The sequence below is a fragment of the Geotrypetes seraphini genome, chromosome 6 (genome assembly GCF_902459505.1).
Source record: "Geotrypetes seraphini chromosome 6, aGeoSer1.1, whole genome shotgun sequence".
NCBI classification, from domain to species: domain Eukaryota; kingdom Metazoa; phylum Chordata; class Amphibia; order Gymnophiona; family Dermophiidae; genus Geotrypetes; species Geotrypetes seraphini.
The window spans coordinates 166,124,140-166,148,087 of NC_047089.1; the positions used below are offsets into that span (position 1 = coordinate 166,124,140).

Genomic DNA, 23,948 nt, shown 5'->3' on the forward strand with positions numbered 1-23,948 from the left:
ACAGTTATATTTTAGGCACATGCTCAAACCTAGATTGCCAAGATATGCAAATAAAGTTATAAGGTTTAACCAGGCAGGTGAAAGAAAGCCAAGAGTGCTTAAGAGGGAAGATGTCAAGTTATTCCTGGCATCTTCACAGCAGCCTGTAGATACAAGGAAAAACCACAATTTGAAGTATCTGTATACAAATGTTAGAAGTCTAAAAAATTAAGTAGGGGAGTTAGAGTACAGTATATAGCACTGAATGAGGAAAGGAGGAAAATCAATGAGACACTGTGTTACTGGGTATAAATTATATTGAAATGATAGAGTAGATCAAATTGGAGGGGGAGGGGTTGTGCTATATGTTAAAGAGGGAATTGAATTAAACAAAATAAACATTCTGAGCAACACAGATAGCAGTGTGGAATCCATATAGATAGAAATTCCATGTGGGAAGGGAAGGAATATACGGGTGGGGTTATTCTGTCGTCCCCTTAGACAGAATAAATAGATAGATAAAGAAATCGGAGATTAGGAAAGCTGGCGAATTGAGCAACAGTATAATTATGGGTGATTTCAACTACTATAGTCAGATGAGAAGATTTGGTGTGCTGTAGTACAATTGTTGGTTTATCTAAAGGAGACCAACTTTGACTTTAAACTTCAGAATTAATAGATCGTGATGGACTGTGGTTTATTGAATAATTTCACTGCCTTACACACTTTTGCACAAGTTTAAAGCACTACTGATGAGTAGAGTTTTTTTTTATTTTTTTTAAAGATCCATGAAGCTTTAACTGAGGTCTTTTTTTCTCCACAATTGTGTGCTGGTTACTGGGCACTTATACAGTGTGTGGGAATAGCTCTCTAGTTTACATTCTGGTTTATGTGCAGCAGTGTGGCGGCTTCTTTTCAAATAGTGTCAAGCATAACATTGAATATTTTGGGGGCAATTTCAAGTACCCCAACATTGACTGGATAAATGCTGTATCAGGGAGTGCTAGGGAGGTAAAATTCCTAGACATCATAAATTACTGCTTCTTGGAGCAACTGGTCCAGGAATCGACAAGAGGGGGAGCTATTTTAGATTTGGTCCTTAGTGGAATGCAGGACATATTAAGGAGATAACTGTGTTAGGCCCGCTGGGAAACAGTTTGAGCTGATAACTGGAGTGATGTTGCTAAAGAAATCTACTTAAGCGGCATTTCATTTTCACAAGAGCAACTATGGTAAAATGAGGAAAATAGTAAAAAAGAAGCTAAAATGGTATGTGGCAAAGGTCAGAAGTGTAAACCGGGTGTGGATGTTGTTCAAAAATACTATCGTGGAAGCGCAGACCAGATGCATTCCACGTATTAGCAAAGGTGGAAAGAAGAGAAAATGAGAGCCGGCATATGAAAGAAGCTATTACAGCCAAGAAAACATCCTTTAAAGAATGGAAAAAGGATCCCAATGAAGAAAATAAAAAGAGACATAAGCACTGGCAAGTTAGATGCGAAGCATTGATAAAGAAAGCTAAACAAAAATATGAAGAACAACTTGCCAAAGAGGCAAAAAACTCATAGTAACAATTTTTTTTAGGTACATCAAAAGCAGAAAACCTGTGAGGGAATCCATGGGACCTTTGGATGATCAAGGAGTAAAAGGTGTGCTCAGGGAAGATAAAGCCATAGCGGAGAAACTGAATGAATTATTTGCTTTGGTCTTTATGGAAGAAGATGTAAGAAATCGACATGAACTGGAAATGGTTTTCAAGGGTGATGAGGTAGAGGAATTGAAAGTAATCTCGGTGAACCTGGAAGACATACTAAGCCAAATTGACAAATTAAAGAGTGATAAATCACCTGGATTGGATGGTATACATCCCAGGATACTGAAAGAACTCAAATATGAAATTGCTGATCTGCTGTTAGTGATCTATAACCTGTCATTAAAATCATCTGTAGTACTGTGTAGGGTCTGAAGATTGGAGGGTGACCAATGTTACACTGATTTTTATAAAGGCTACCACGGTTAGATTCAGGAAACTACAGACTGGTAAGCCTGACCTTGGTGCCGGGCAAAATAGTGGAAACAATTATAAAAAAATAAAATTGTGGGACATGTAGACAAACATGATTTAATGAAACAGAGTCAGCATGGGTTCAGCTAAGGGAGGTCTTGCCTCACCAATTTGCTTGACTTCTTTGAAGGTATGAATAAACATATGGATAAAGGCGAGCTGGTTGATATAGTGTATCTAGATTTCCAGAAGGCTTTTGACAAAGTTCTTCATGAGAGGCTCCTGACAAAATTAAAGAGTCATGGGATAGGAGGCAATGTTCAATTGTGGATTAAGAACTGGTTATTGGACAGAAAACAGAGGGTAGGGTTGAAAGGCCGTTTTTCTCAGTGGAGGAGGGTAAATAGTGGTGTGCTGCAGGGACCTGTGCTCGGACCAGTGTTATTTAATTTATTTATAAATGATCTAGAAATTGGAACTACGAGTGAGGTGATTAAATTTGTAGATGTCACTAAACTGTTCAAAGGTGATAAAATGCATGCGGACTGTGAAAAACTGCAGGAAGACCTTAGGAAATTGGAAGACTGGGCATCCAAATGGCAGATGAAATTTAATTGTGGACAAATGCAAAATGATGCACATTAGGAAGAATGATCCAAATCATAGTTATCGGATGCTAGGGACCACCTTGAAGGTCAGTGCTGAAGAAAACGATCTGGGTGTCATCAGACAATACGCTGAAGTCTTCTGCCCAATGTGCGGCAACAGCCAAGAAGGCAAACAGGATGCTAGGAATTAAAGGGATGGTAAAAAAGACTAAGAATGTTATAATGCCTCTGTATCACCCAATGATGCAACCTCACCTTGAGTATTGCATTCATTTCTGTTCTCCTTATCTCAAAAAAGATATAGCGGCACTAGAAAAAGTTCAAAGAAGAGCATCCAAGATGATAAAGGGGATGGAACTCCTCTCAAATGAGGAAAGACTAAAAAGGTTAGTGCTCTTCAGCTTGGAAAACAGATGGCTAAGGGGAGATATGATTGAAGTCTACAAAATTCTGAGTGGTGTAGAACGGGTATAAGTGGATCGATTATTTACTGCATCAAGATTTGCAAAGATTAGGGGACACTTGATGAAGTTACAGAGTAATACTTTTAAAACCAATAGGGGGAAATATTTTTTCACTCAGGTTGCTAGAGGATGTGGAAAGAGCAGTTAATGTAGCTGGTTTTATAAAGGTTTGGATAAATTCCTGGAGAAAAGTCCATAGACTGCTGTTGAGACAGACATAGGTCAGTAGCACTGAATGCTGCTACTATTTGGGTTTTTGCCAGGTACTCGTGACTTGGATTGGCCTCTGCGAAGATGGGATACTGGGCTAGATGGACCATTAGTCTGACCCAGTAAGGCTATTCTTATATTTTTAACTCTCTCTATGTTTGCATTAACTTACCCTCATGCATAAACTAGAACTGATACAAAATACAGCAATAAGACTAATATTCAAACTGATAAAATATACCATATATACTCAAATATAAGTTGATCTGAATACAAGTCGAGACCCCCATTTTCTCCCCAAAAGGAAGAAAAATGGTTGACTCAAATATAAGATGGGGGCTTAAGATTCAAGTGCCATGCCTTGCCAGGATCTGTACCCAGTGTCCTCTCCCTCACGCCCTCCCTTGCCAAGGTCTGCACTCAGCCCCCGTCCCTGCCAGGTTCTGCACCCAGCCCCCCTTCCCTCCCTGCCCTACCAGGCTATTCAGCCAGCCCCCCTCTCTGCCAGGCTATGCAGCCAGCCCCACTCACTACTTGCCAGACTCTGCACTGCACCCGGTCCCTCCTCCCTGCCAGGCTCTGCACCCTGTCCCACCTCCTCTTCCACCTCTGGTGGTCTAGTGGTAGGACGGGACAGGAGAGATCCTTCCTGTCTCCCGTCCTGGCCGATACAAATATATTTTTTACTCCCCTACCCCACCCCCACGTACCTTTTCAGTTATCCCTGATAGTCCAGCGGTGTATGAGCAGAACTGCACTCCTGCCCTGTGCACCTCCTTCTGGGCTTGGGGCTCGCGGCACACAGGCATGCAGGAGCGAGCTCCTCAAGCTCCCAAGCGGCCCTGCACCTCTTGCTGAATGGCTGCCGCCAGGTCCCGTGAGAACTGGCAGCAGCCATTCAACGAGAGGCGCAGGGCCATGCAGGAGCTCGAGAAGAGCCTGGAAGGAGGTGCGCAGGGCAGGAAAGCGGGCCTATCCATACACTGCTGGACCACCAGGGATAACTGAAAAGGTACACGGGGGGGAGGAGAGAGGGGTAACAGAAAATGTATATGGTGGGAGGGGGGGTAAAAAAAATTATTAGTATCGACTGGGACAGGAGACAGGAGGGATCCCTCCTGTCGTGGCCTATCAGAGACCTGCATCAAATTGGGGAGGGGGTCGTGTGATGACTCGAATATAGGACAAGACCCCCATTTTTGGGCCCCAAAATCTCATCCTATGTTTGATTATATAGGGTAATTTAATCTCACTTTACTACAGTAGACTGCACTGGCTAACTATTAACTTCAGACTATCACATCTAATGTTCCACATCCTATATGCGAATTCCACAGAACCACTTATAAATCCTATCAACTCCTGGTCAATATCAGCCAGAAAACTTAAAACATTTCAATTGATCCTTTCCTCTCCCAAAGGTGTAAAATAGAAGTACATACAGTATTTGACTCACTACTCACCTACCTCAGCACCAAGATTTGGAACAATCTTCCAACAATTATCAAGACAGAACTGAAGACTCTTTTTTTGAGAACATTCCAACAATTATCAAGAAACTGAAGACTTTCCTTTTTGAGAACATATACTCCATCGATACATAAGTATGCTCTTCCACAGCAATTTCCACAGCATTTCACCTTTCCAGAAACCAAAAGAGCTCCCTCCCCCAAACTCAATATAACATAATTGCACCAATCTACCTGTATCTAACCCAATTTTATTGTACCTCAAACTGCTGTACTGTAATTCTAATGACAGCTCAATGTTCTCCTCTATTACTATATAATGATTACTACATATTCTATCTCTGGTAACTACATCATAGTACATTACTTACTTTATATTTCATTGTTGCGACTCCAAAATATAATGTAAACTTCTTTAATTTTAAGTCACCTTGATCCTAGAGAGTTGCTGAGCGATCCAGAAATTGAAGATTAGAATAGATTTAGATTTTCTCAATAGCAGAGGACATGGTAAACCCACATTGTCTGTGGATGGCACCAGGGTGTATCTGTTCAAAAATCTGACCACACAAATATCTTATGCATGAAAAATCAGTTGTAGAATTGCCAAAAGACTCAAATTAACTTTTCAGATTTGCCATTTTCCAGATTTCTTTGAAATGCTTTGTCAGTTCTAAGACATATGATTCACCCTAATAGAGTTGGAAATTCGCTTCTGGAAGCATTCCTGAAAGCTTAGAGAGACAATCTGTGGAAGCTCAAATGAATCACAACAATGTTGGGATTACATAGCTAGGATAACTTAGCCAGGATGACTATCATAGTACTACATTCAAACCCCATCATATTGGGTGACTCGCACAGAATTCCCTTGTACACTTTTATAGATCACATTTCTGAGAACTCATAAATGTGCTAATAACCTTCTAATTACAGATTCACTGTTAGTCAGAAAAGCCTAGCCATCTGGCATGCTCATAAAATTAATCAGTATAATTTATTTGGCTTTGGTAGAAAGAGCAGGTACTAGTATAATGGTTTTAAAAGATACTATAACTACAATTTGATCTTGGAGGCAGTCTGAGGGGTAAGCAAAGGGATGTGAAGCCATGCTCAGAGACTCATTGAGGGGTTTAATTTCTTTGTTAGTTGGGGCTGGAAAGCAGGGCTATGTGTGAAAAACAGTCAGGATCAGCTTTGTTTGACCTCAGAATTGCATTGCCTTTTATATTTATATAACCAGTGGTAAAATAAAAGTTATTAGCTTTCTGGAGCCTCTAAGGGTCTGGAGGGAGTCCTGGTGAGGGGGCAAAAGTTGTGGCATGACCCACAGCATTCTAGCTCACCCTGAAGTCAAAGAAAGTTGGCAGAGGTCAGTAGGAAAAGTCCAGGCTGTTTGGAAACTTGGGACGATGTTAAAATGTGGGGCCACACATGCAAAGTGTTGCAATGCAAGGTGACATCATCAGTGATGTCACGTGCACATGCATAATAGGGGGAGAGGCCCGATGACTCTGGGAGAATCCCAGAGTCATTTTGGGAGCTGAGTCACCAATTATTATTAAAAATAAGTCCCGGGGAAGCCCTGGTTTGAGGCACAGGGGTTCTGTGATCTTCTCCCATAAATGTACAATCATGCTTGCGCAACTGTGGAAGGTTTTAAAAGTTATTTTCCCTCTCTGAAAAGCCGCCTCAAACTGAAGTGATTTCCCTCCCCCCCTCTGAATTTAAGTGAGTACATGACAAGGTGATTAAAAGAGATGCATTGTCCAAGATTATTCCTTTCTTTTCTAGTGGACACGGCATGAGCAGATTTAATTTTAACTCATATCTAAACACTGCTGCCTTACTATGACATTGACATAACCTTGCATTTCATGCATGACCCCTCCTGGTAAGTTAACTTCCTATACATCTCCTCACCTTCATGCTCTGAGACTAGCCAGTGGCATAGTAAGAGGTAGGGTGTGTGTGTGTGTGTGTAGGTGTGTATAGGTGTGTGTAGGTGTGTAGGTGTAGGTGTGTGTGTGTGTAGGTGTAGGTGTGTGTAGGTGTAGGTGTGTGTGTGTGTAGGTGTAGGTGTGTGTAGGTGTGTGTGGGTAGGTGGGCGATCCGCCATGAGCACGGTCTTACTAAGGGCACCGCACCCCTCCTCCTCTCTGCCCCCACCCCGCCTGCTCCTCTCCTTGCTGCACGCGTCCCTTGCCTTCCCCCATAGGTTTTTTTACTTCCCCGGCATGAGATTGCTGCCCGCGTTGGCATTGCCGCTCTGCCATCGCTTCCAGGACCTGCACCTAGGAAGTGACATCAAAGGGTAAGCCAACAATGACATGGGCATGCTGCTCATACCAGAGAAGTTAAAAAGGTATGGGCAAAGGGAAGGGGAGGCACGCACACGTGTGGCTAGAGTAGGTTTTGACGGAGATTTCAGCAGTTGGAACCCAATCACAGTCCTGGGTGGAGCTTTGGATTCTTGCCCAGAAATAGCTAAGAAGAAAAAATTTTAAAATTTTAAAATTGAATCAGGTTGGGCAGACTGGATGGACCATTTGGGTCTTTATCTGACGTCATCTACTATGTTACTTCTCTTCACAAATCCAACAGACCACCAAAACCCATTGTTTCTTTCTCTACAATATTGCTAAAATCTGACCCCTTCCTTTCTGTGCGCACTGCTAAGACCCTTAGGCATACCCTCATCACCTCTTGCCTAAACTACTGCAACCTAACTAAAAGAGTTCATGAGCCCCACCACAGCTCATATAGTAAATCCCACGGGTCTCTGTATTACATTTATTTATTTAAAAAATTTCTATAGTAAATGGTTTACAAAATGATTACATACATAAAATGTTAAAACAAATCAGGACAAGTAGAAACAGACATAATTAATTCATTCAACAATAAAAAATCAATATTCAAAGAAATGCATCAACAAATAGTTGTATTTTTAACAATTTTCTGAATAAACTCCTATCACTGCATTTCCGAATTTGCCCAACAAGGGTATTCCACAATTTTACTCCTGCACATGAGATGGTCATTGCAATGGTTTCCGCATATTTTGGATTGACATTTGTTTTCAACAATGCAGAATTTTCCAAACGCAATGATCTTGTTGGTTGATAACCAGACATCTTGCTCTTAAAGAATTCTGGGATTGTGCCATATAAAAACTGGTGACAAATCATAATTGCTTTGTATTGAATTCTAAATACAACTGGCAACCAATGCAGTTGTTGGAAGATATGGCGTAATGTGCTCTTATCTTAGCATTCCTGTTATCAATCTAGTTGTGACATTCTGCACCACCTGCAATACCCTGCACCTGGTTTTGGTTATTCCCAGGTACAGGACATTGTAATAATCCAGACGCGACAAGATCAAATAGTGAAAGCATTGGTTTTACCCGATACAATAAATGTATCTGTGCAAAACATATCTGTATTGTCTTTGCCACTTGGCAATTCATTATAAGCCCATAAGGAGGCAGAACTATTGCGGCCATCATAGCAGGGAGAGCTGTAGGAAAATGGTATACAGACATCCTCATTACACTAAGAATGGTATTGCCCTGAGACCAGGCATGTATTGTGTTAATAAGGGTCCTGAAATGATCTTTACATATAGTATTAAGGGTATGAATTGGATGCATAGACATGTGGAAGATAATTTAATGTAGGGTAGATTTATTTATTTATTTTTCACAAACCGCTCAAATAAATATAACAACTGGTTCGATTCCGAACTACAAAAAATGAAACAATCAACACGACGACTAGAAAGGATCTGGAACAAATCAGGTGAAAAATCTGACAGGAACAATTGGAGAGCAAACATAAAGGAATATAAACAACTGATAAAAGAAAAAAGGAAAAAATTCTACTCATCCAAAATATACACATCCAACACAAGTTCAAAAGGAATTAACACTCATGAACTGTTCAATCTAGTCAAAAATTTATTCGACACCACACGCCATAGTCAATCAACGCACGACATAAAACTTCCATCAACAGACGACCTAGCACAACACTTCAACTCAAAAATTGTGAACCTAAGGAACAACGGCCCAACAAACAACACAGATGAACAGCAAATAACCAACATACATGAAAACGAAACACCAGTAGACATGTATTGGAACTCCTTTCAAGACCCAGAATGGAACAACTTCATAAAACTATATAACAAATACACCAAATCAAACTGCATCCTAGATCCCTGTCCACCCAACATAATGAAAGCAGCCCCTTTAGACTTTAAAATTACACTATGGACTCATATGTCCAACAATTTAAAAAACGGAAAATTCCTATCAAAAAATGGTCACATTATAATCACCCCAATCCCAAAAAATCGTAAACTACCCCTAACATCAGCAACCAACTATAGACCAGTAGCATCTATCCCACTTTTCGTAAAAATAATGGAAGGCTTGGCACAAATCCAACTGATGGACTACCTAGATCGGTTCTCACTGCTACATGAAACCCAGTCAGGCTTCAGACCACTGTTCAGTACTGAGACAGTGATAGCAGCAATCTTAGATTACCTACGTAACCTATCTAGCAAAGGCCACAAAGCCTTAGTGATGCAATTCGACATGAGCTCAGCCTTTGACTTGGTGGATCACAAAAAACTACTACAATGTTTAGATTCAATCGGCATCTGAGGCAAAGTGCTGGACTGGTTCCAAGATTTCCTCACGAACCGCACCTATCAAGTCCGCTTCAATTGCAATCTCTCAAAAACATGGAGAAACTCATCAGGCGTTCCACAAGGGTCCCCACTATCCCCACTACTCTTCAATGTCTACACAGCTTCATTGGGCACACAGCTAACCCAACGAGGCATAAAAGTATTCAGCTACGCAGACGATTTCACAATCATAATCCCATTTACGACATCCCCCTCTGAAACCATCCCCACAGCAACTGAAGCGCTAAACACGATGGAACAATGGACCACAGATTTCAAACTGAAGCTCAATTCAGAAAAAACTAAATTCTTCATAGCCTCGCCACACGCACAGAATACGACAACATCACTACACATTAACAATTTAAACTATCCCATTCAACCAACGATGAAGATCCTAGGAGTAATACTAGACCAAGGCCTAACCATGAAAGACCACATAGACTCCTTAATCAAAAGAGGGTTCTTCACTCTCTGGAAACTTAAGTCCATCAAGGCGTACTTCCACACTACAGCTTTTAAAATGCTAGTACAATCCCTAATACTAAACCACCTGGATTATTGCAACATCACCCATCTGACGATCCCCCAGAAACAAATGCAAAGACTACAACTGATACAAAATGCAGCAGTCAGGATGATTTTCGGGCTGAAGAAGTCCGATCACATAACCCCTTCCTACCGACTCCTACATTGGCTACCGATGGAGGCGCGCACAAAGTTCAAGCTAGGATGTTTCTGCTTCAAAGTATTAAATGGTCTTGCCCCAAAATACATTACAGATCTCTTCTCATTCCCAACCAACAGACACGAAAGAAAAACACACATGAAATTTGTCTCCCCACCGGCTAGAGGGTGCAAATATAAGAGACACCATCAACAACTGCTAGCATATCAAGCAGCCACATGGGGTAAAGACCTAGAAAAACTAATTGCACAAACAAACAACTATGAAGAATTCAGGAAACACCTAAAAACTTACCTATTCTTGAAATACCTAGGCAACGAACCGGAACATCAACCCCCCTCGTAACATCATCACATACCTGACCTTACAAACTGCTAACCCCAACCCCTAACCACTAATTATGAACACTCTATTCAATTTACGGAACATTTCAACTTCTGTGCAAACAGCTTGGCACTTCCTGGCCTTGCAACACACAAACTGTCACTAACATTATTAATATTATCAAATGTATAATGCTATACTCTTTAATCCATTGTACGAGGTGTATACGGCTATATTCTTTAATTCATTGTATGCAAAATTTCCCTTTATTGTATTGAGATATACACTGCTATATTCTTTAATTCATTGTACGTAAAGTTTCTCTTTACTGTATTTACATTTCCTTCATTGTATTCACAGTTTCTTTTAATGTAAACCGCCTAGAAGTCGCAAGATAGCTGGCGGTATATAAAAATAAAGTTATTATTATTATTATTATTATTTATAACCTGCCTACAACTAAGCACTGTACAATATGAACATACACAGTAAAAGAAAAGGACAGCACAAATTCATTTTACATCTTAACATATATTTTGCATAGATTCTTTCAGTCATGAGATACCTAACCTGCCAATAGGAAGGATTTATGTACCCATGTGTTTTTAACAGCTTTTTAAAGTGCAGAAAGGAAGTGCAGCAACAAAGAGGCATTGGAAGAGCCAGAAGTGTTGAAACAGGGAAGGCCACAGGGGCCTCCCACAAACATTGGCGGTCAGAAGAATCAGTTATGGCTCTACTCCCTCACCTACCTCCTCCTGGCAATGTCAATGATCAGGCCTGCTCTGGAACTCTTCATTCTACAGTATCTCGCTTATGAGGGAACAGAAGTCGCTTGCAGAATGAAGACCTCCGGGGCAGGCCTGCTCATTGACACTGTGCAGTGGCTGCTCAAAAAATTAAAATTACAGTGTCAGGGGAAGGTGGGGGCGGGGGGGGGTTGGAAACTGGAGAGAGAGGTCATGCCACAGGATCCTGCTGAGGCTAGAGCAGAGCTTTCATTATCTATGGGAGAAACATTCCACAGCTTAGACCCAATTACAACCCCCCCAAAAACAAACAAACAAACTGTGAGTAGTCTTATACACAGATACAGGATGTCCAGTGCAGTACTTAGAGAGACCCCTCAGGAAAGAGACTTGATAGTACTGGTCAACAAGTCAATGAAGCCATCTGCGCAATGCGTGGTGGTGAAAAGGGTGAATAGAATGCTAGGAATGATTAAGAAGGGGATCACAAACAGATCAGAGAAGGTTATCATGCCGCTGTACCGGGCCATGGTACACCCTCACCTGGAATACTGCGTCCAGCACTGGTCACCGTACATGAAGGACACAGTACTATTTGAAAGGGTCCAGAGTGGAGCGACTAAAATGGTTAAGGGGCTGAAGGAGTTGCCGTACAGTGAGAGATTAGAGAAACTGGGCCTCTTCTCCCTTGAAAAGAGGAGACTGAGAGGGGACATGATCGAAACAGTCACGATAATGAAGGGAATAGACTTAGTAGATAAAGACAGGTTGTTTACCCTCTCCAAGGTACAGAGAACGAGAGGGCATTCTCTACAGTTAAAAGGGGATAGGTTCCGTACAAATGTAAGGAAGTTCTTCTTCACCCAGAGAGTGGTGGAAAACTGGAACGCTCTTCCGGATGTTGTTATAGGGGAAAACACCCTCCAGTGATTCAAAACAAAGTTAGACAAGTTCCTGCTGAACCAGAATGTACTCAGGTAAGGCTAGTCTCAGTTAGGGCACTGGTCTTTGATCTAAGGGCTGCCGCGTGAGCAGACTGCTGGGTACGATGGACCACTGGTCTGACCCAACAGCGGCAATTCTTATGTTCTTATGTTCATAGTATGTTGAATGCACCACAAATCAAGCATAGCTACTTGTTTTTCCTCACTAATCTGTAAGTCTCTCATTGCAGTGTAAAATTGCATCACTGACTTAAAGTGAAGAGGAGTAGTACAGTACAAGCTCCGAAAAACTAAACATAGCATCTTATACTGTAAATGAAGTGCATTGCTACCGTAGTGAATTATTCGAGCCACTGAAGTAGATGGGAGAGTGTCTGATGGATTGGCATATGGAGGACCGCCACTTGGCTGTTGGACCAAGCTAAGAAGCCAGGGCAGCCTCAGGCTCAGATCATTATTTCAATAATGTCATGTGACACATGATAGCAGGTTTTAGGATACTGCCTTCTGGCATCTGTAGACCCTGTCCCTTGAGCCAGGGACTGGTGAGGAGTTGCATCTGATACAGGGCATGTTGCTACCAATGACCCTCGAAAAATCACTCATTGAGCATATTCTAATTCAAAGGACATTTCCTCAAGTATAAGGGCTGAGCGAAGAAAATGGCAGGGAAATAGGGACAGAGGTTTTAAAAACAGAGATACCTATCTCGTAGATTCCTTGTCAATCATCTAGTAAAGCTGCAACCATTTATCCAACTCTGAACTAGAGAATGTGCCCATTTTATACCCAAAGACCTCCCTCTATCAAGGTGCGTTAGGGTTTTTTTTTTTATCACCGGCTGCTGTGATAAAAGCTCCAATGCTCATAGGAACGCGATGAGCATTGGAGCTTTTACTTCAGCAGCCGGCAATATGAAATCATAATGCTGCTTAATAAATGGGGAGCAAAATGAGGAGAATGGGCTTCTTGAGGGAGGAAAAGCGGGAATGGTCATGTCTGGCCCACTTAATTTTCTATCGCATCTTATCATATCAGAAATTCATTCTAAGCCAATTTGTTTATTTTTGACTGCTTAACCTTCCCACCCCAAAAAATTACTAAATTTGAGTTCAAATGATGTAAACTGTAATAAGGAACAATTACTAAGTCAGTATTTGATTCCTAGAGCATCTGATCCAGAGCCTTTTTTTTTTTTTTTCTTTAGGACATTTTTATTTTGCTGTCAAATTCTAGCCATCATTTTAACAGTGCTATGATTTATAGCAAATAATTCAGCAATAACACAGAATTACAACAGTAATTCATCAGAAAAATGCATGTGCATATATATTGCATGCGGATCAACAGTCACACAAAAGAGATGAATTATCGCAGGGTTGGAACTTATGAGTGCTAGTACCAATTATGGAGGCTTTAAATTCAGCTACTAAATTAAAGTTCCACAAAATTTATGTAGCTAGTTAATAAAATATCAGGCTTAATTAAGGGCCCTTTTTACTAAGCTACAGTAGCGATTTTCCTACATCAAATGCACCAAAGCTCATAGGACTTAAATATGCTTTGGTGCATTTATGTTAGGAGTCACTGCCCAGGAAAAGAACATAAGAATTGCCGCTGCTGGGTCAGACCAGTGGTCCATCGTGTCCAGCAGTCCGCTCACGTGGCAGCCCTCTGAGCAAAGACCAGCGCCTTGAGACTAGCCCTACCTGCTTACATTCCTCCAATCGCCCCCATCTGCATATTTTTGTTTCCTGAATTCGTTGGATCTGCCCAGATGGGCAGGCTAGTGAATCCTGGCCCTTATGTTGTACACGAAAATCAATATACCCAACCGATTTGCTCAAACTGCTTAATTGTTTAACCAGCCTAATTGGTGCCAATAATTGGTAATTAACACCTCATAATTAACACTAATTAGTACCCGTTAAAAGTTAGTTGCACAACTTGGCCTGTGTATTCTATAAAGTGCTGTGTCCCAGTTCTAATGTGTGGATCTGAAAAGGGGGTGTGGTCAGGGAGGAACATAGGTAGATTGTGGACATTCTTAAAATTTATGTGCAGTTATAGAATACGCCCAATATGTAGACAAATTAGGCGCAGGTATTTAGGCCTAGTTTTCTCTGGCCTACATGGGTGCACCTAAAAGTTATGCGATGCACTGGTGCACAATTCTATAAGGTGCGTGCTAAGCATCATTCCAAGTTTATTAGAACTTTCTATCCCACCTATTTGGGAAAACTTTTTAAGCGGCTTACAATTAAAATTTTAAAAAGGGAGAAGTGATGAGAAAAAGACATAGACATGATTGTGAAGGGAGGAGGGAGGAACTAAAGTGTTTTAAAGAAAAGTGTGAGTGTGTGTGTGTTGGGGGGGGGGAGGGGGGAATGGGAATACAGTAGGAAGCTATTGGGCTCAGAATCAAAACATCCAGACATCCAAAAACCCACCTAAGTTGGAACTTGGGCGGCCTAACTGACATGACGTCCAAGCGCCGATAATCAAAACCCTTTTCCTGGACGTCTAGTGAGACGTGTCTCCCATTGTGCATCCAGAGCTCAAAGAGGCATGTTAGGAGGAGTGTTATGGGTGACATTTGGACATGCTCTGGCAGGCTTAGGCTTAGGCTTAGATGTCCTGCAGGGATAATCAAATGTTTTGGCAGATGTTCTGGACGGAACTTATTTGTTTTGAAAAGGTATTTGCTTATTTGCTTTAAAAGGGTATAAGTGTTAAAAAGGTGCCCATAGTGACAAGATAACCACTGCAGAGATAAAGACACACACACACACTTCCCCGATGCTCACTGCCCCCTCACACTCCACAAAAGATCAGAATACAAAAGTACATACCTGTCTCCATAACAGCAGTACCTGGTATAGGAAAGCCTAGTAGACATACACACAGGTGCCTTAGTCTGATGGGTGGGCTAGTGAACCATAAAGAGGAGTAGCAAGTCCCATAAGCCACTCTAACCAATACATTTATGGTGGAAAGTGTGAGCCCACTAAAACCCACCCAAAACCTATTGCACTGCCATTGGATGTCTGGTGGTTTCAGAAATGGATGTTTCCCTGCCCCGATATTTGAACTTCTTGTGGGATTCATCCAAAATTTGGACTTAAACGCAGTATCGAAAATGCCCCTCCACATGTATCCTGGACATCTGTCCTGAGCTTAGTTTAAATAATACGCATCTTTAAAGAGAAAAGTTTTCAGATCTGATTTGAATCCTTTAAGACAGGGGTGTCCAATGTCGGTCCTCGAGGGCCGCAGTCCAGTCAGATTTTCAGGATTTCCCCAATCAATATACATGAGGTCTATTTGCATGCACTGCTTTCATTGTATGCTAATAGATCTCATGCATATTCATTGGGGAAATCCTGAAAACCCGACTGGATTGCGGCCCTCGAGGACCGACATTGGACACCCCTGCTTTAAGAGAAGTGTGAAGGCATAAAGTGACTGGGTTTGTTCTAGAGCAGGGCTGTCCAAGTCCAGTCCTCGAGATCTACTGGCAGGCCAGGTTTTCAGGACATCCACAATGAATATGCATGAAAGAGATTTGCCTGCACTGCCTTCTTGATATGGAAATCTCTCTCATGCATGTTCATTGTGGATCTCCTGAAAACTTGGCCTGCCAGTAGATCTCGAGGACTGGACTTGGGCAGCCCTGTTCTAGAGGGTACAACCATGTACAGCAGGCCTGCACAACTTCGGCCCTCGCCAGGCCAAGTTTTCAGGATTTTCCCAATGAATATGTATGAGATCTATTTGCATGCACTGCTTTCAATGCATAGTCATTGGGGAAATCCCAAAAACCTGACTGAATTCAGCCCTCGAGGACCGGAGTTGTGCAGGCCTGATGTACAGAATAGGAAGATTCACTGATGTGTTCATGGATAACATCTTGATAGGATGGGATGACTAACTGGTTTTGATCAGTGGATCTTAGCATTCTACGAGGTGTGTAAGGAACAAATAGTCAGAGCAGATGTTTTGGGTGCCCTATATGGCCCCACACCCATTTGCAAGCACAGCTTTAGTAAAAGGACCCCTTAAAGCCTTCTGGGGAAGGAATATAGAGTAATTTATCTTAAGCTACTACTGAAAAAGGTGTGAGCTAAATCTAACACATAATAGTCAATGACAGTAAAATTAACATGTGTGGGGACATGTCTTCTTGCACAAGGGTTTGAAATATCAGTGTTTAAGAGTCACAAATGGATCTGTTTTTCAGGCTATAAACCATGAACAGTCTTGGAAATTATTCACCGTGAACAGTATACAATACCTCTTTACATAGTTAGGCTATTGTGAAAATCAAACTGATTTATGCCCCTCAAGGACCCAAGTTTGAGACGTTCCGTTAAGATACTAGAGTAATGGTCTGTGATCCGAAAGACCTGATTTAAGCTCCTGCTTCAGCTATTGATATGTGCTGTAACCTTGAGGAAGGTCAATTTGTTTTTTGCTAGGCAGGCGCATGCTTAGATTATTAGCTGCTCGGGGAAGAAATGCCATTCATTATAAGGCTCCATGGTCTAGGGATCAAGTCTATAAAATATCCTGTTCTGTACTATTTCAAGCCAGTGTAAATGCGCTTTCTTCACTGAGCAGAAAAAGGGAACTTGACTTTCAAAAGTTAGTATCAAATATATTGAATTAGTCCAATGAAAAGATGTTACTGGCATTGGTTTGACTCTTAATTTTAATATATTCAATTGGAATCACATGGTCACAGCTGTACTTTATATAAAAATAATAATAATAGCTTTATTAATATCCCGTCATACCTTTTCAGTTCAAGACGGTGTACAACACAAGGTGCTATAAAGACATCTAGGTAACATCAAATTAAAATTGGAGAAGGATAAAAAGACAGTTATGTGATGAGATGGCATAGGGTAGGAGGAAGAGGTGTGTGAAAAGAGGTAGGTGCCACGTAGATTTGGAGGATCAGGTGAATTTGTCAAATAGGTGGGTTCTTAGTGATTTTCTGAAAGAGTGGTATGTTAGAGAGTTCAGTATTAGGTCACTTAAAGTGTTGTTCCAGACCCTTGCTTGAAACGAGAGTGTTCTATTGAGGAATCTTTTGAATTTGCATCCTCTGGGGGAAGGGAATGCAAACAGCAGTGTTCTGTGTGAGAGGCGGAGTTTGTCCTGCAGAGTGAGGTGTTTTAATATTAAAATTAAGACCACACTAAACAATATATACCGAAAAAAGAAATAGAAACAGTGGCAAGGTGTAGGATATATCACAGAGGTGACCTTTTACTTAAACATGTTAAAATGGGCTTAGTGCATTTTATTGCAGGAATGTCACATGCGCTAAGCCTGTTTCTAATGAAGCAGTATTAAAGGCATTCTTTGATTATTTATTTTTAGGCTGTGTGCTAATGTTTGCATTAGCACATGTTATCTGAAAAAAGTTAGTGAAAAAGCACTTACCACCTCCTATTTAGGAAGCTCCAGTGTTAATTGTGTGTTATCCAGATAGAGCACACTAATGAGAAAACGCTCAATGGATAATACTTTCATACCCTTTTCCCACCCATGATGTATTTCTTCATTAAAAAAATCAAATTAAAAAAAAAAATGCACAATTTTTGCATGTTAACAGGCAAATTATTACAAAATGTTTTAATGTGTTTTGCAGTATACCTTTTTTCCTGTATTAAGCACAGGAGACCTCTGATCTGGAGTTGTAGTTCGTGTCCGCGTTGCTCTGGAAAAAACACACAACCATACCAGGTCTTGAAGAGAAGGCCCAGTGACTCCAAGGACAGGGACAGCAGCAACTGGCTCTCCCGCAAGACGACAGTCCAACCTAAAGCCTACAGCAAAGACACTACTGTGTCTCCACTGCACTTTCCACTGCACAACCAAGGTACACATCAGACAGATTAGGAGCTGGGGAGTCCATCCCAAATGATTTTTAATCAAATCAAGGGGTTTTGAGGCAGAAATAAAACTTTGAAAAAAAAAGAGATCATTTAAAATTCAAAATAGCCGTCTCCAGCGAATTCGTTCCCAAAATGGCAAAAATAAACAAGATTCCAAAACAAAAAATAGCAATTTGGGGTCTGGAGAGGTTGATCAGAGACCTACCCTCATAAACTATGAAAACATGTTTTAAAGCGTTTAACAAGTCACTCCCAAGTTAATAATGTCAATACTATTACAGCAGCTGAATGGAGGAAAAGGACTTTCTGCCTCAGAAACAGTTCCAAATGACCAGGCTTGAAAATCTTCGAACTATGAGTCGACCAGACACCAACTGTAACCTCCGCCCCCACAGATCCTCTCCACCTGATCGGGGGCGGGAAACCCAGCCTGCGCCCTGAAACCCAGGGGGATTTCATTCCGGACGCATACAGGCTGCACATAAAACCCATGACAAGGTCAAAGGCAAACGAACTTCCAGGAGAACGGACCACAAGTCAAAGAAGATAGCACATAGCAGGCTGGCTTCACAGATTCACCAAAGTTTCTCAGTGAAGCAGCAGCCTGGCTTTGCGGGACTGCGTCCTTTCCTCCAACAGGGGACTATCGGAAAGGGATCTCAAGGCACTGAAGTGACCAAAAATGCAAACTTTAAGCAAAAAAAGAAAGAAAAAAGAAAATGAAGCAGAGCAATTCAAAAGATTTCTATATGGATTTCTTGCAAAAATTGAAACTGGATAGGTTTCTAGTTCCCAGTCTAAGGGGGAGGAGAATGTGCTCAGAATCTGTTAGATTGCTGCAACTCCTGTGTTGTGATTGAATACCTAGCATTGGAATCCAGAAGGGACACAACATAATGAAGTGGTTAATGTTCCTGTGCTAATTCCTTTTAGATATCATGTACTAATGGGAACAATAATGCATGATCAATAATCAAAGCAGAAAAAGCCTGAAAAAGTGTTACGTTCAATCTGGGATTAGGTCACAGAAAAGTCCTATGTTAACCTACTTTAAGCCCAGATTAAACCACAGCTTGGTAAAATTAGTAAATTGTGACAATTTAATTGCTTATATGTTTCTAAGCTGTTCATTTGAATGTGTAGAAAAGTAACACTTGAAATTTGTCATACTGCACAACATATAAAACTGAATATATTGAGGCTGACATTTAAAGTTATTTAACCGGTCAGGAATGGCTCCTGGATGGTTAAATAGCATTTTAGCACCTACAAAAAATTAAACAAAAGTATTTTGAAAACTCTTTTCTTTCCTACTGAGGTAGATAAATTACTGAACACCTCTTGTAATCGTGGATATTCACTGGGAGATAACCAGATATCTCCCGCTGAATTTCTATGGTTAACAGCTATAATGTAACATAGCTGGCTAGGCATGGATATTCAGCATGAAACCAGCTATGTTTATCAGCTAAAATAGGCCACATAAATAGCAGGCCTATCTTTAACCGCTAAGCACTTAACCGGTTAGCACTGAATATCAGCATAAACGGTTATGTTGCCGTGGCCAAAAATGAAACCGGATATTCAATGCCAGTCACCGTAATGGCCTGGCATTGAATATCCAGACTTATGGCCAGTAGTAGACAACAAAAGTGCTGCCCAATGCTGGCTGTTTATCAGGCCCACCACATTTAGTATTTTGGGGATGTTACACAAGGTCTATCTCCAGTCATGGTACATGGGCTTGTCATGCCACTGGGGCTTGCGTGCATCTGAGAAGCTGAAAGCTATGCTATCAGTAGTTTTATTACAAGCAGGGCCTCCCAAGGCAGACAGGTTTCAGTGAAGATGTCAAGCTAATGATGTACCACCATCTAGGCAGCAGCAGATGGGCAGTGTTGGAGGCAGAGGATCATGTTTGATGCGACAATGGTGACAACACTGAATTTATACTGCGTAGAAGAAAGGCCCAGAAATCTACTTCTGTTTTTTTATTATGAAAATTTGATGATGTTCATCAGGTCACTAGGACTCGAACATGAGTTGGTACCTAACATAAGGTCTATAAGCTAGGGAAAAATACATTGCTGAGACATCTTAATTAAAAATTAACATTTGAGAAAGAAGGCTTATGAAATACCAGGGTTGATATTCATATTTATATTTGTATTTATATTTAAGTAAGACTTAAACACAAAGGAGAGCAGTTAAATCATGCTGCTTGTGGCTGGCACTGATAATTACACTTCTCCCTCCGAATTTGCGGTTTCAGTACCCACGGATTTGGTTATTCGCAATTTTTATGGGGAAAAGAAATGCTGCATCCCGGAACCTTCCCCAGACCTTACCTGGTAGTCCAGCGGTGATGCGGGGCAAGATCAATCATCCTACGCTCCTGCCCTGTGCAGAGCCATCATCAAAATGGCTGCCGTGAGTTCCCATTGTAGTCTCAAGAAAGACATGGGGGAAGCCACTGCTTGCCCTGGATCAATAGCATGGAACGTTTCTACTCCTTGAGTTTTGGCCAGAGTAAAAGCAAACAATGAACAATCAGAACCCTGGAACAACCCTTGCGAAGTACCCCAAGGCTCCCCACTATCACCAACACTCTTCAACCTTTACATAGCCACACTTAGCACATGCTTAGACAAACAAGATATAACGTCATCCTCCTGCCTTTCGACCAAATCACCCCCCAACACAACGAACAAACTACACATTGCACTAGAAACAGTGTCGAAATGGATGAGAGACCACAAATTAAAACTGAACTAAGACAAAACCAAATTCTTACATCTAGAAAGAAACAAAACCCCAACCATAACAAACCTAGAAATAAACTCCATCACATATCCCTTACAACCCAACCTAAAACTGCTGGGAATAATGATAGACAAAGGCTGCACCATGCAACTTCAAATCAGCAAAATGGTTCAGAAGGCATTCGCAACCATGCACAACTTAAGACAAGTCCAAAAATACTTCAACAACGAATTCAAACTCATTGTACAAGCGCTAATCCTAGGACTCCTGGATTACTGTAATATACTTTACCTGTCATGCCCCGCCAACATGCTAAAACAATTACAAACAGTCCAAAATACAGCCCTAAGACTAATATACTCGCTGAAAAAATACAAACACATTACCTCAGCTTTCCAAGACTCACACTGGCTCCCAGTACAGGCACGCATACAACGCAAATTCTACTGCACCCTATTCAAAGCCCTAAATGGAAATGGACCAAGCTATCTGAACAACTGCATAATCTAGAAAAACACATCCAGACCAAGGAGAACTCAAGTACCCTTTACCTACCCCCCAATCAAAGGCATGCAAAGCATAAAAAATATATGACGGTCTACTAGCCACCAGAGCAGAAAAAATAGATCACCACCTTTCAAATCTGCTGACCATGATGCCCAACTACAAAACATTCAGGAAAGAACTGAAAACCATATTATTCAAGAAATTTGTCAAATGATCTATCCAAACCGTATCGACCATTCCCAGATCCCGACGCATACTATAGCTAACAACCTTGTAGTCTTCCTGGGAATGCCCAGGCTAATTTCTTGTTGTAAACCACCTAGAACTGAAAGGTATTGGTGGGATAGAAGACATCAATGTAATGTATTGGCCACCGTGAGAATGAGCTACTGGAGCTTGATGGACCATTGGTCTGACCCAGTAAGGCTATTCTTATGTTCTACCAGTCAAAAAAGACTCAAACCATTGCTAAATCTTCCCTTTCAATAGTGGTTAACCTATTAGTAACTGATGAACCGCCTAGTCATTACCAGTGCCAGATGACTCCTATTCAAACCACTAAGCAATTTACTAAGGGCTCCTTTTACAAAGCTACGGTAGTGATGCTGCCACAGTTAATGCATCAAAGCCTATTCAATTCCTATGGGCTTTGGTGCATTTGGCACAGCTGCTTCACTGCCATGGCTTTGTTAAAGGAGCCCTAAAAAAGCTATCAGCACTGCCTCTATACTATGGCTTGATCTAAAACCTAATTCAACTTGTTTTGACAGTTGGATCTATGGTGTTTTTAACTAATATTGTCACAATAGGCAAATTTGATTTAGATACTGATATTGGCTCTTCCTACAAAAAACTTCTGGAAGCCACCAATGTGTACCATATATTCATGTGCCAATAGTAGGATTTGACCTGGCAGTGAATATCTGGTTCCAAATCTGCCATAACAGTCTATTTCAAAAAGTGCTGTCTGTTGCAGGTTGAATATTGACCCTCACCATTTTTAAACACATAATAATGGGAACTAGAAAGTAAAAGATGAAATTTCCATACCCCCTTCCCCTAGTTCTGGTCCAGAGTTCAGGAAGATATTGATTAGAAATTAAATCAGTATGGGTATAAGGCAAAATATTCTAGTGAAGAAGCATTTAAATCAATGTTATTGGATAAGTTAGTGAAAACAGTTATGAGCTATGAAAATTCATATAGAATCCAGCAATTGTCCAAGCACATAATTGCTTAATGCTTTCACTTACTAGTAATAGCAGAAGGACAATATCATGATTATCACAAGCACAGGCAACATGCATTGGCGTCCAAAACTCTTCATCCTGGAGGTTTACATTCACTCCCCTGTCTATCAGGATTTCAGCAGCAAAAGCATTATCATATCGGGCACACTAGAAGACAAGAGAGTCAGAAGTAAATAATTCTAAAGAATAAAAAAAATATATCTATAATATAAATCAACATGGCTTTTGTATTTCCATATTGTGGCCACTATATTAAGGGGAGAATCATTTCACAAATAACACTTTGCATTCAAAAACTGTACATAGTACATGTTATTTATTGAGGTGAACAAGCAGAATATTTTCTTTAACTTTTTCTTCTTTATTTATTTAACATTCCATTCCATTCCATTCCATTCCACTTTATTTCTTTTCTATTGAGTTTGATGTTAATTTTAGTTGTATATAATTTAAGTGGTGGTCCAGCAGTATGATGAGGGCAGGAGTGAACCATTCTCATTCCTGCTTCTAGTGGCTGCCTCTACAAAATATCTGTGATGATCTTTCATGATGGTTTCTTGGCTCTTCTCTAACATGTAATCTATTTTCCCCCTTACTCTTCCATTCTATATATAAGCTCATGTAAACCTTTTCCTTTCTCTTCTTATATTTTAAGTTCTTGTAAACCGTGCCGAGCTCCACTTCCGTGGAGAGGATGCGGTATATAAACCTAAGGTTTAGTATAGTTTAGTTTCAACTACGAGACTGTTGCTAGGGGTCATGGCAGCCATTATGTACAAGCATCCGCTAGAAGCAGGAACAAATGGGATTTGATCCTGCCACAGTCGTACTACTAGACCATCAGAAAATTTAAGTAGGCCCGGGGGAGGGTTGGGTTATCCTGACTGGGGAGGTTTTGGAAGAGGAGTCTAGCCTTGTTAGTGGGGTGGGAGAGAAATGTACACCTTACCAGGAAATGGGTCTAGGCCTTGCTGGTGAGGGTGGGGAAGAGGAATCGGGGCCAGAGTATTGGGATATACTGTAGAGTAGATTGGAGGAGCAAAAGGTACCTTTTTATGCTATGTAGGTGTAATTCTAATAGGTCATTGCATTCATTACATGAATATTGTCTTGTTATTCCTCCAGTGTCACAAGCTCATCTTGAATCTATCAGGCAATGTGTCTTTTTCATTGCCCCCAATTCAGGAAGCACTTTCAAGTCAATTGCATTCATAGTACCCTTATCATAAATTTAAATCAGCCTTAAACTACTACTTATCTTTATAGCACTAATCTCTCTCTCCTATCTAAGTATGGTAAGTAGTACTAGTAGTAGTATTGTAGTAAGCGTTTGGTGATTTATAAATAATAATAATAAAACAAACAATGATGTTCATGCCCC

General features: G+C 40.9%; 1 protein-coding gene across 4 annotated transcripts in view; it reads right to left on the reverse strand.

The window, feature by feature from the left end:
* MYO16 (myosin XVI) overlaps positions 1 to 23,948 on the reverse strand; it is a 709,054-nt gene that overhangs the window by 545,116 nt on the left and 139,990 nt on the right. For all 4 annotated transcript variants that reach the window (XM_033949922.1, XM_033949923.1, XM_033949921.1 and 1 more), the window contains exon 4: positions 22,571 to 22,714. In XM_033949922.1, coding sequence (XP_033805813.1) covers positions 22,571 to 22,714 — 144 coding nt within the window. The remainder of the gene's footprint in view (positions 1 to 22,570; positions 22,715 to 23,948) is intronic.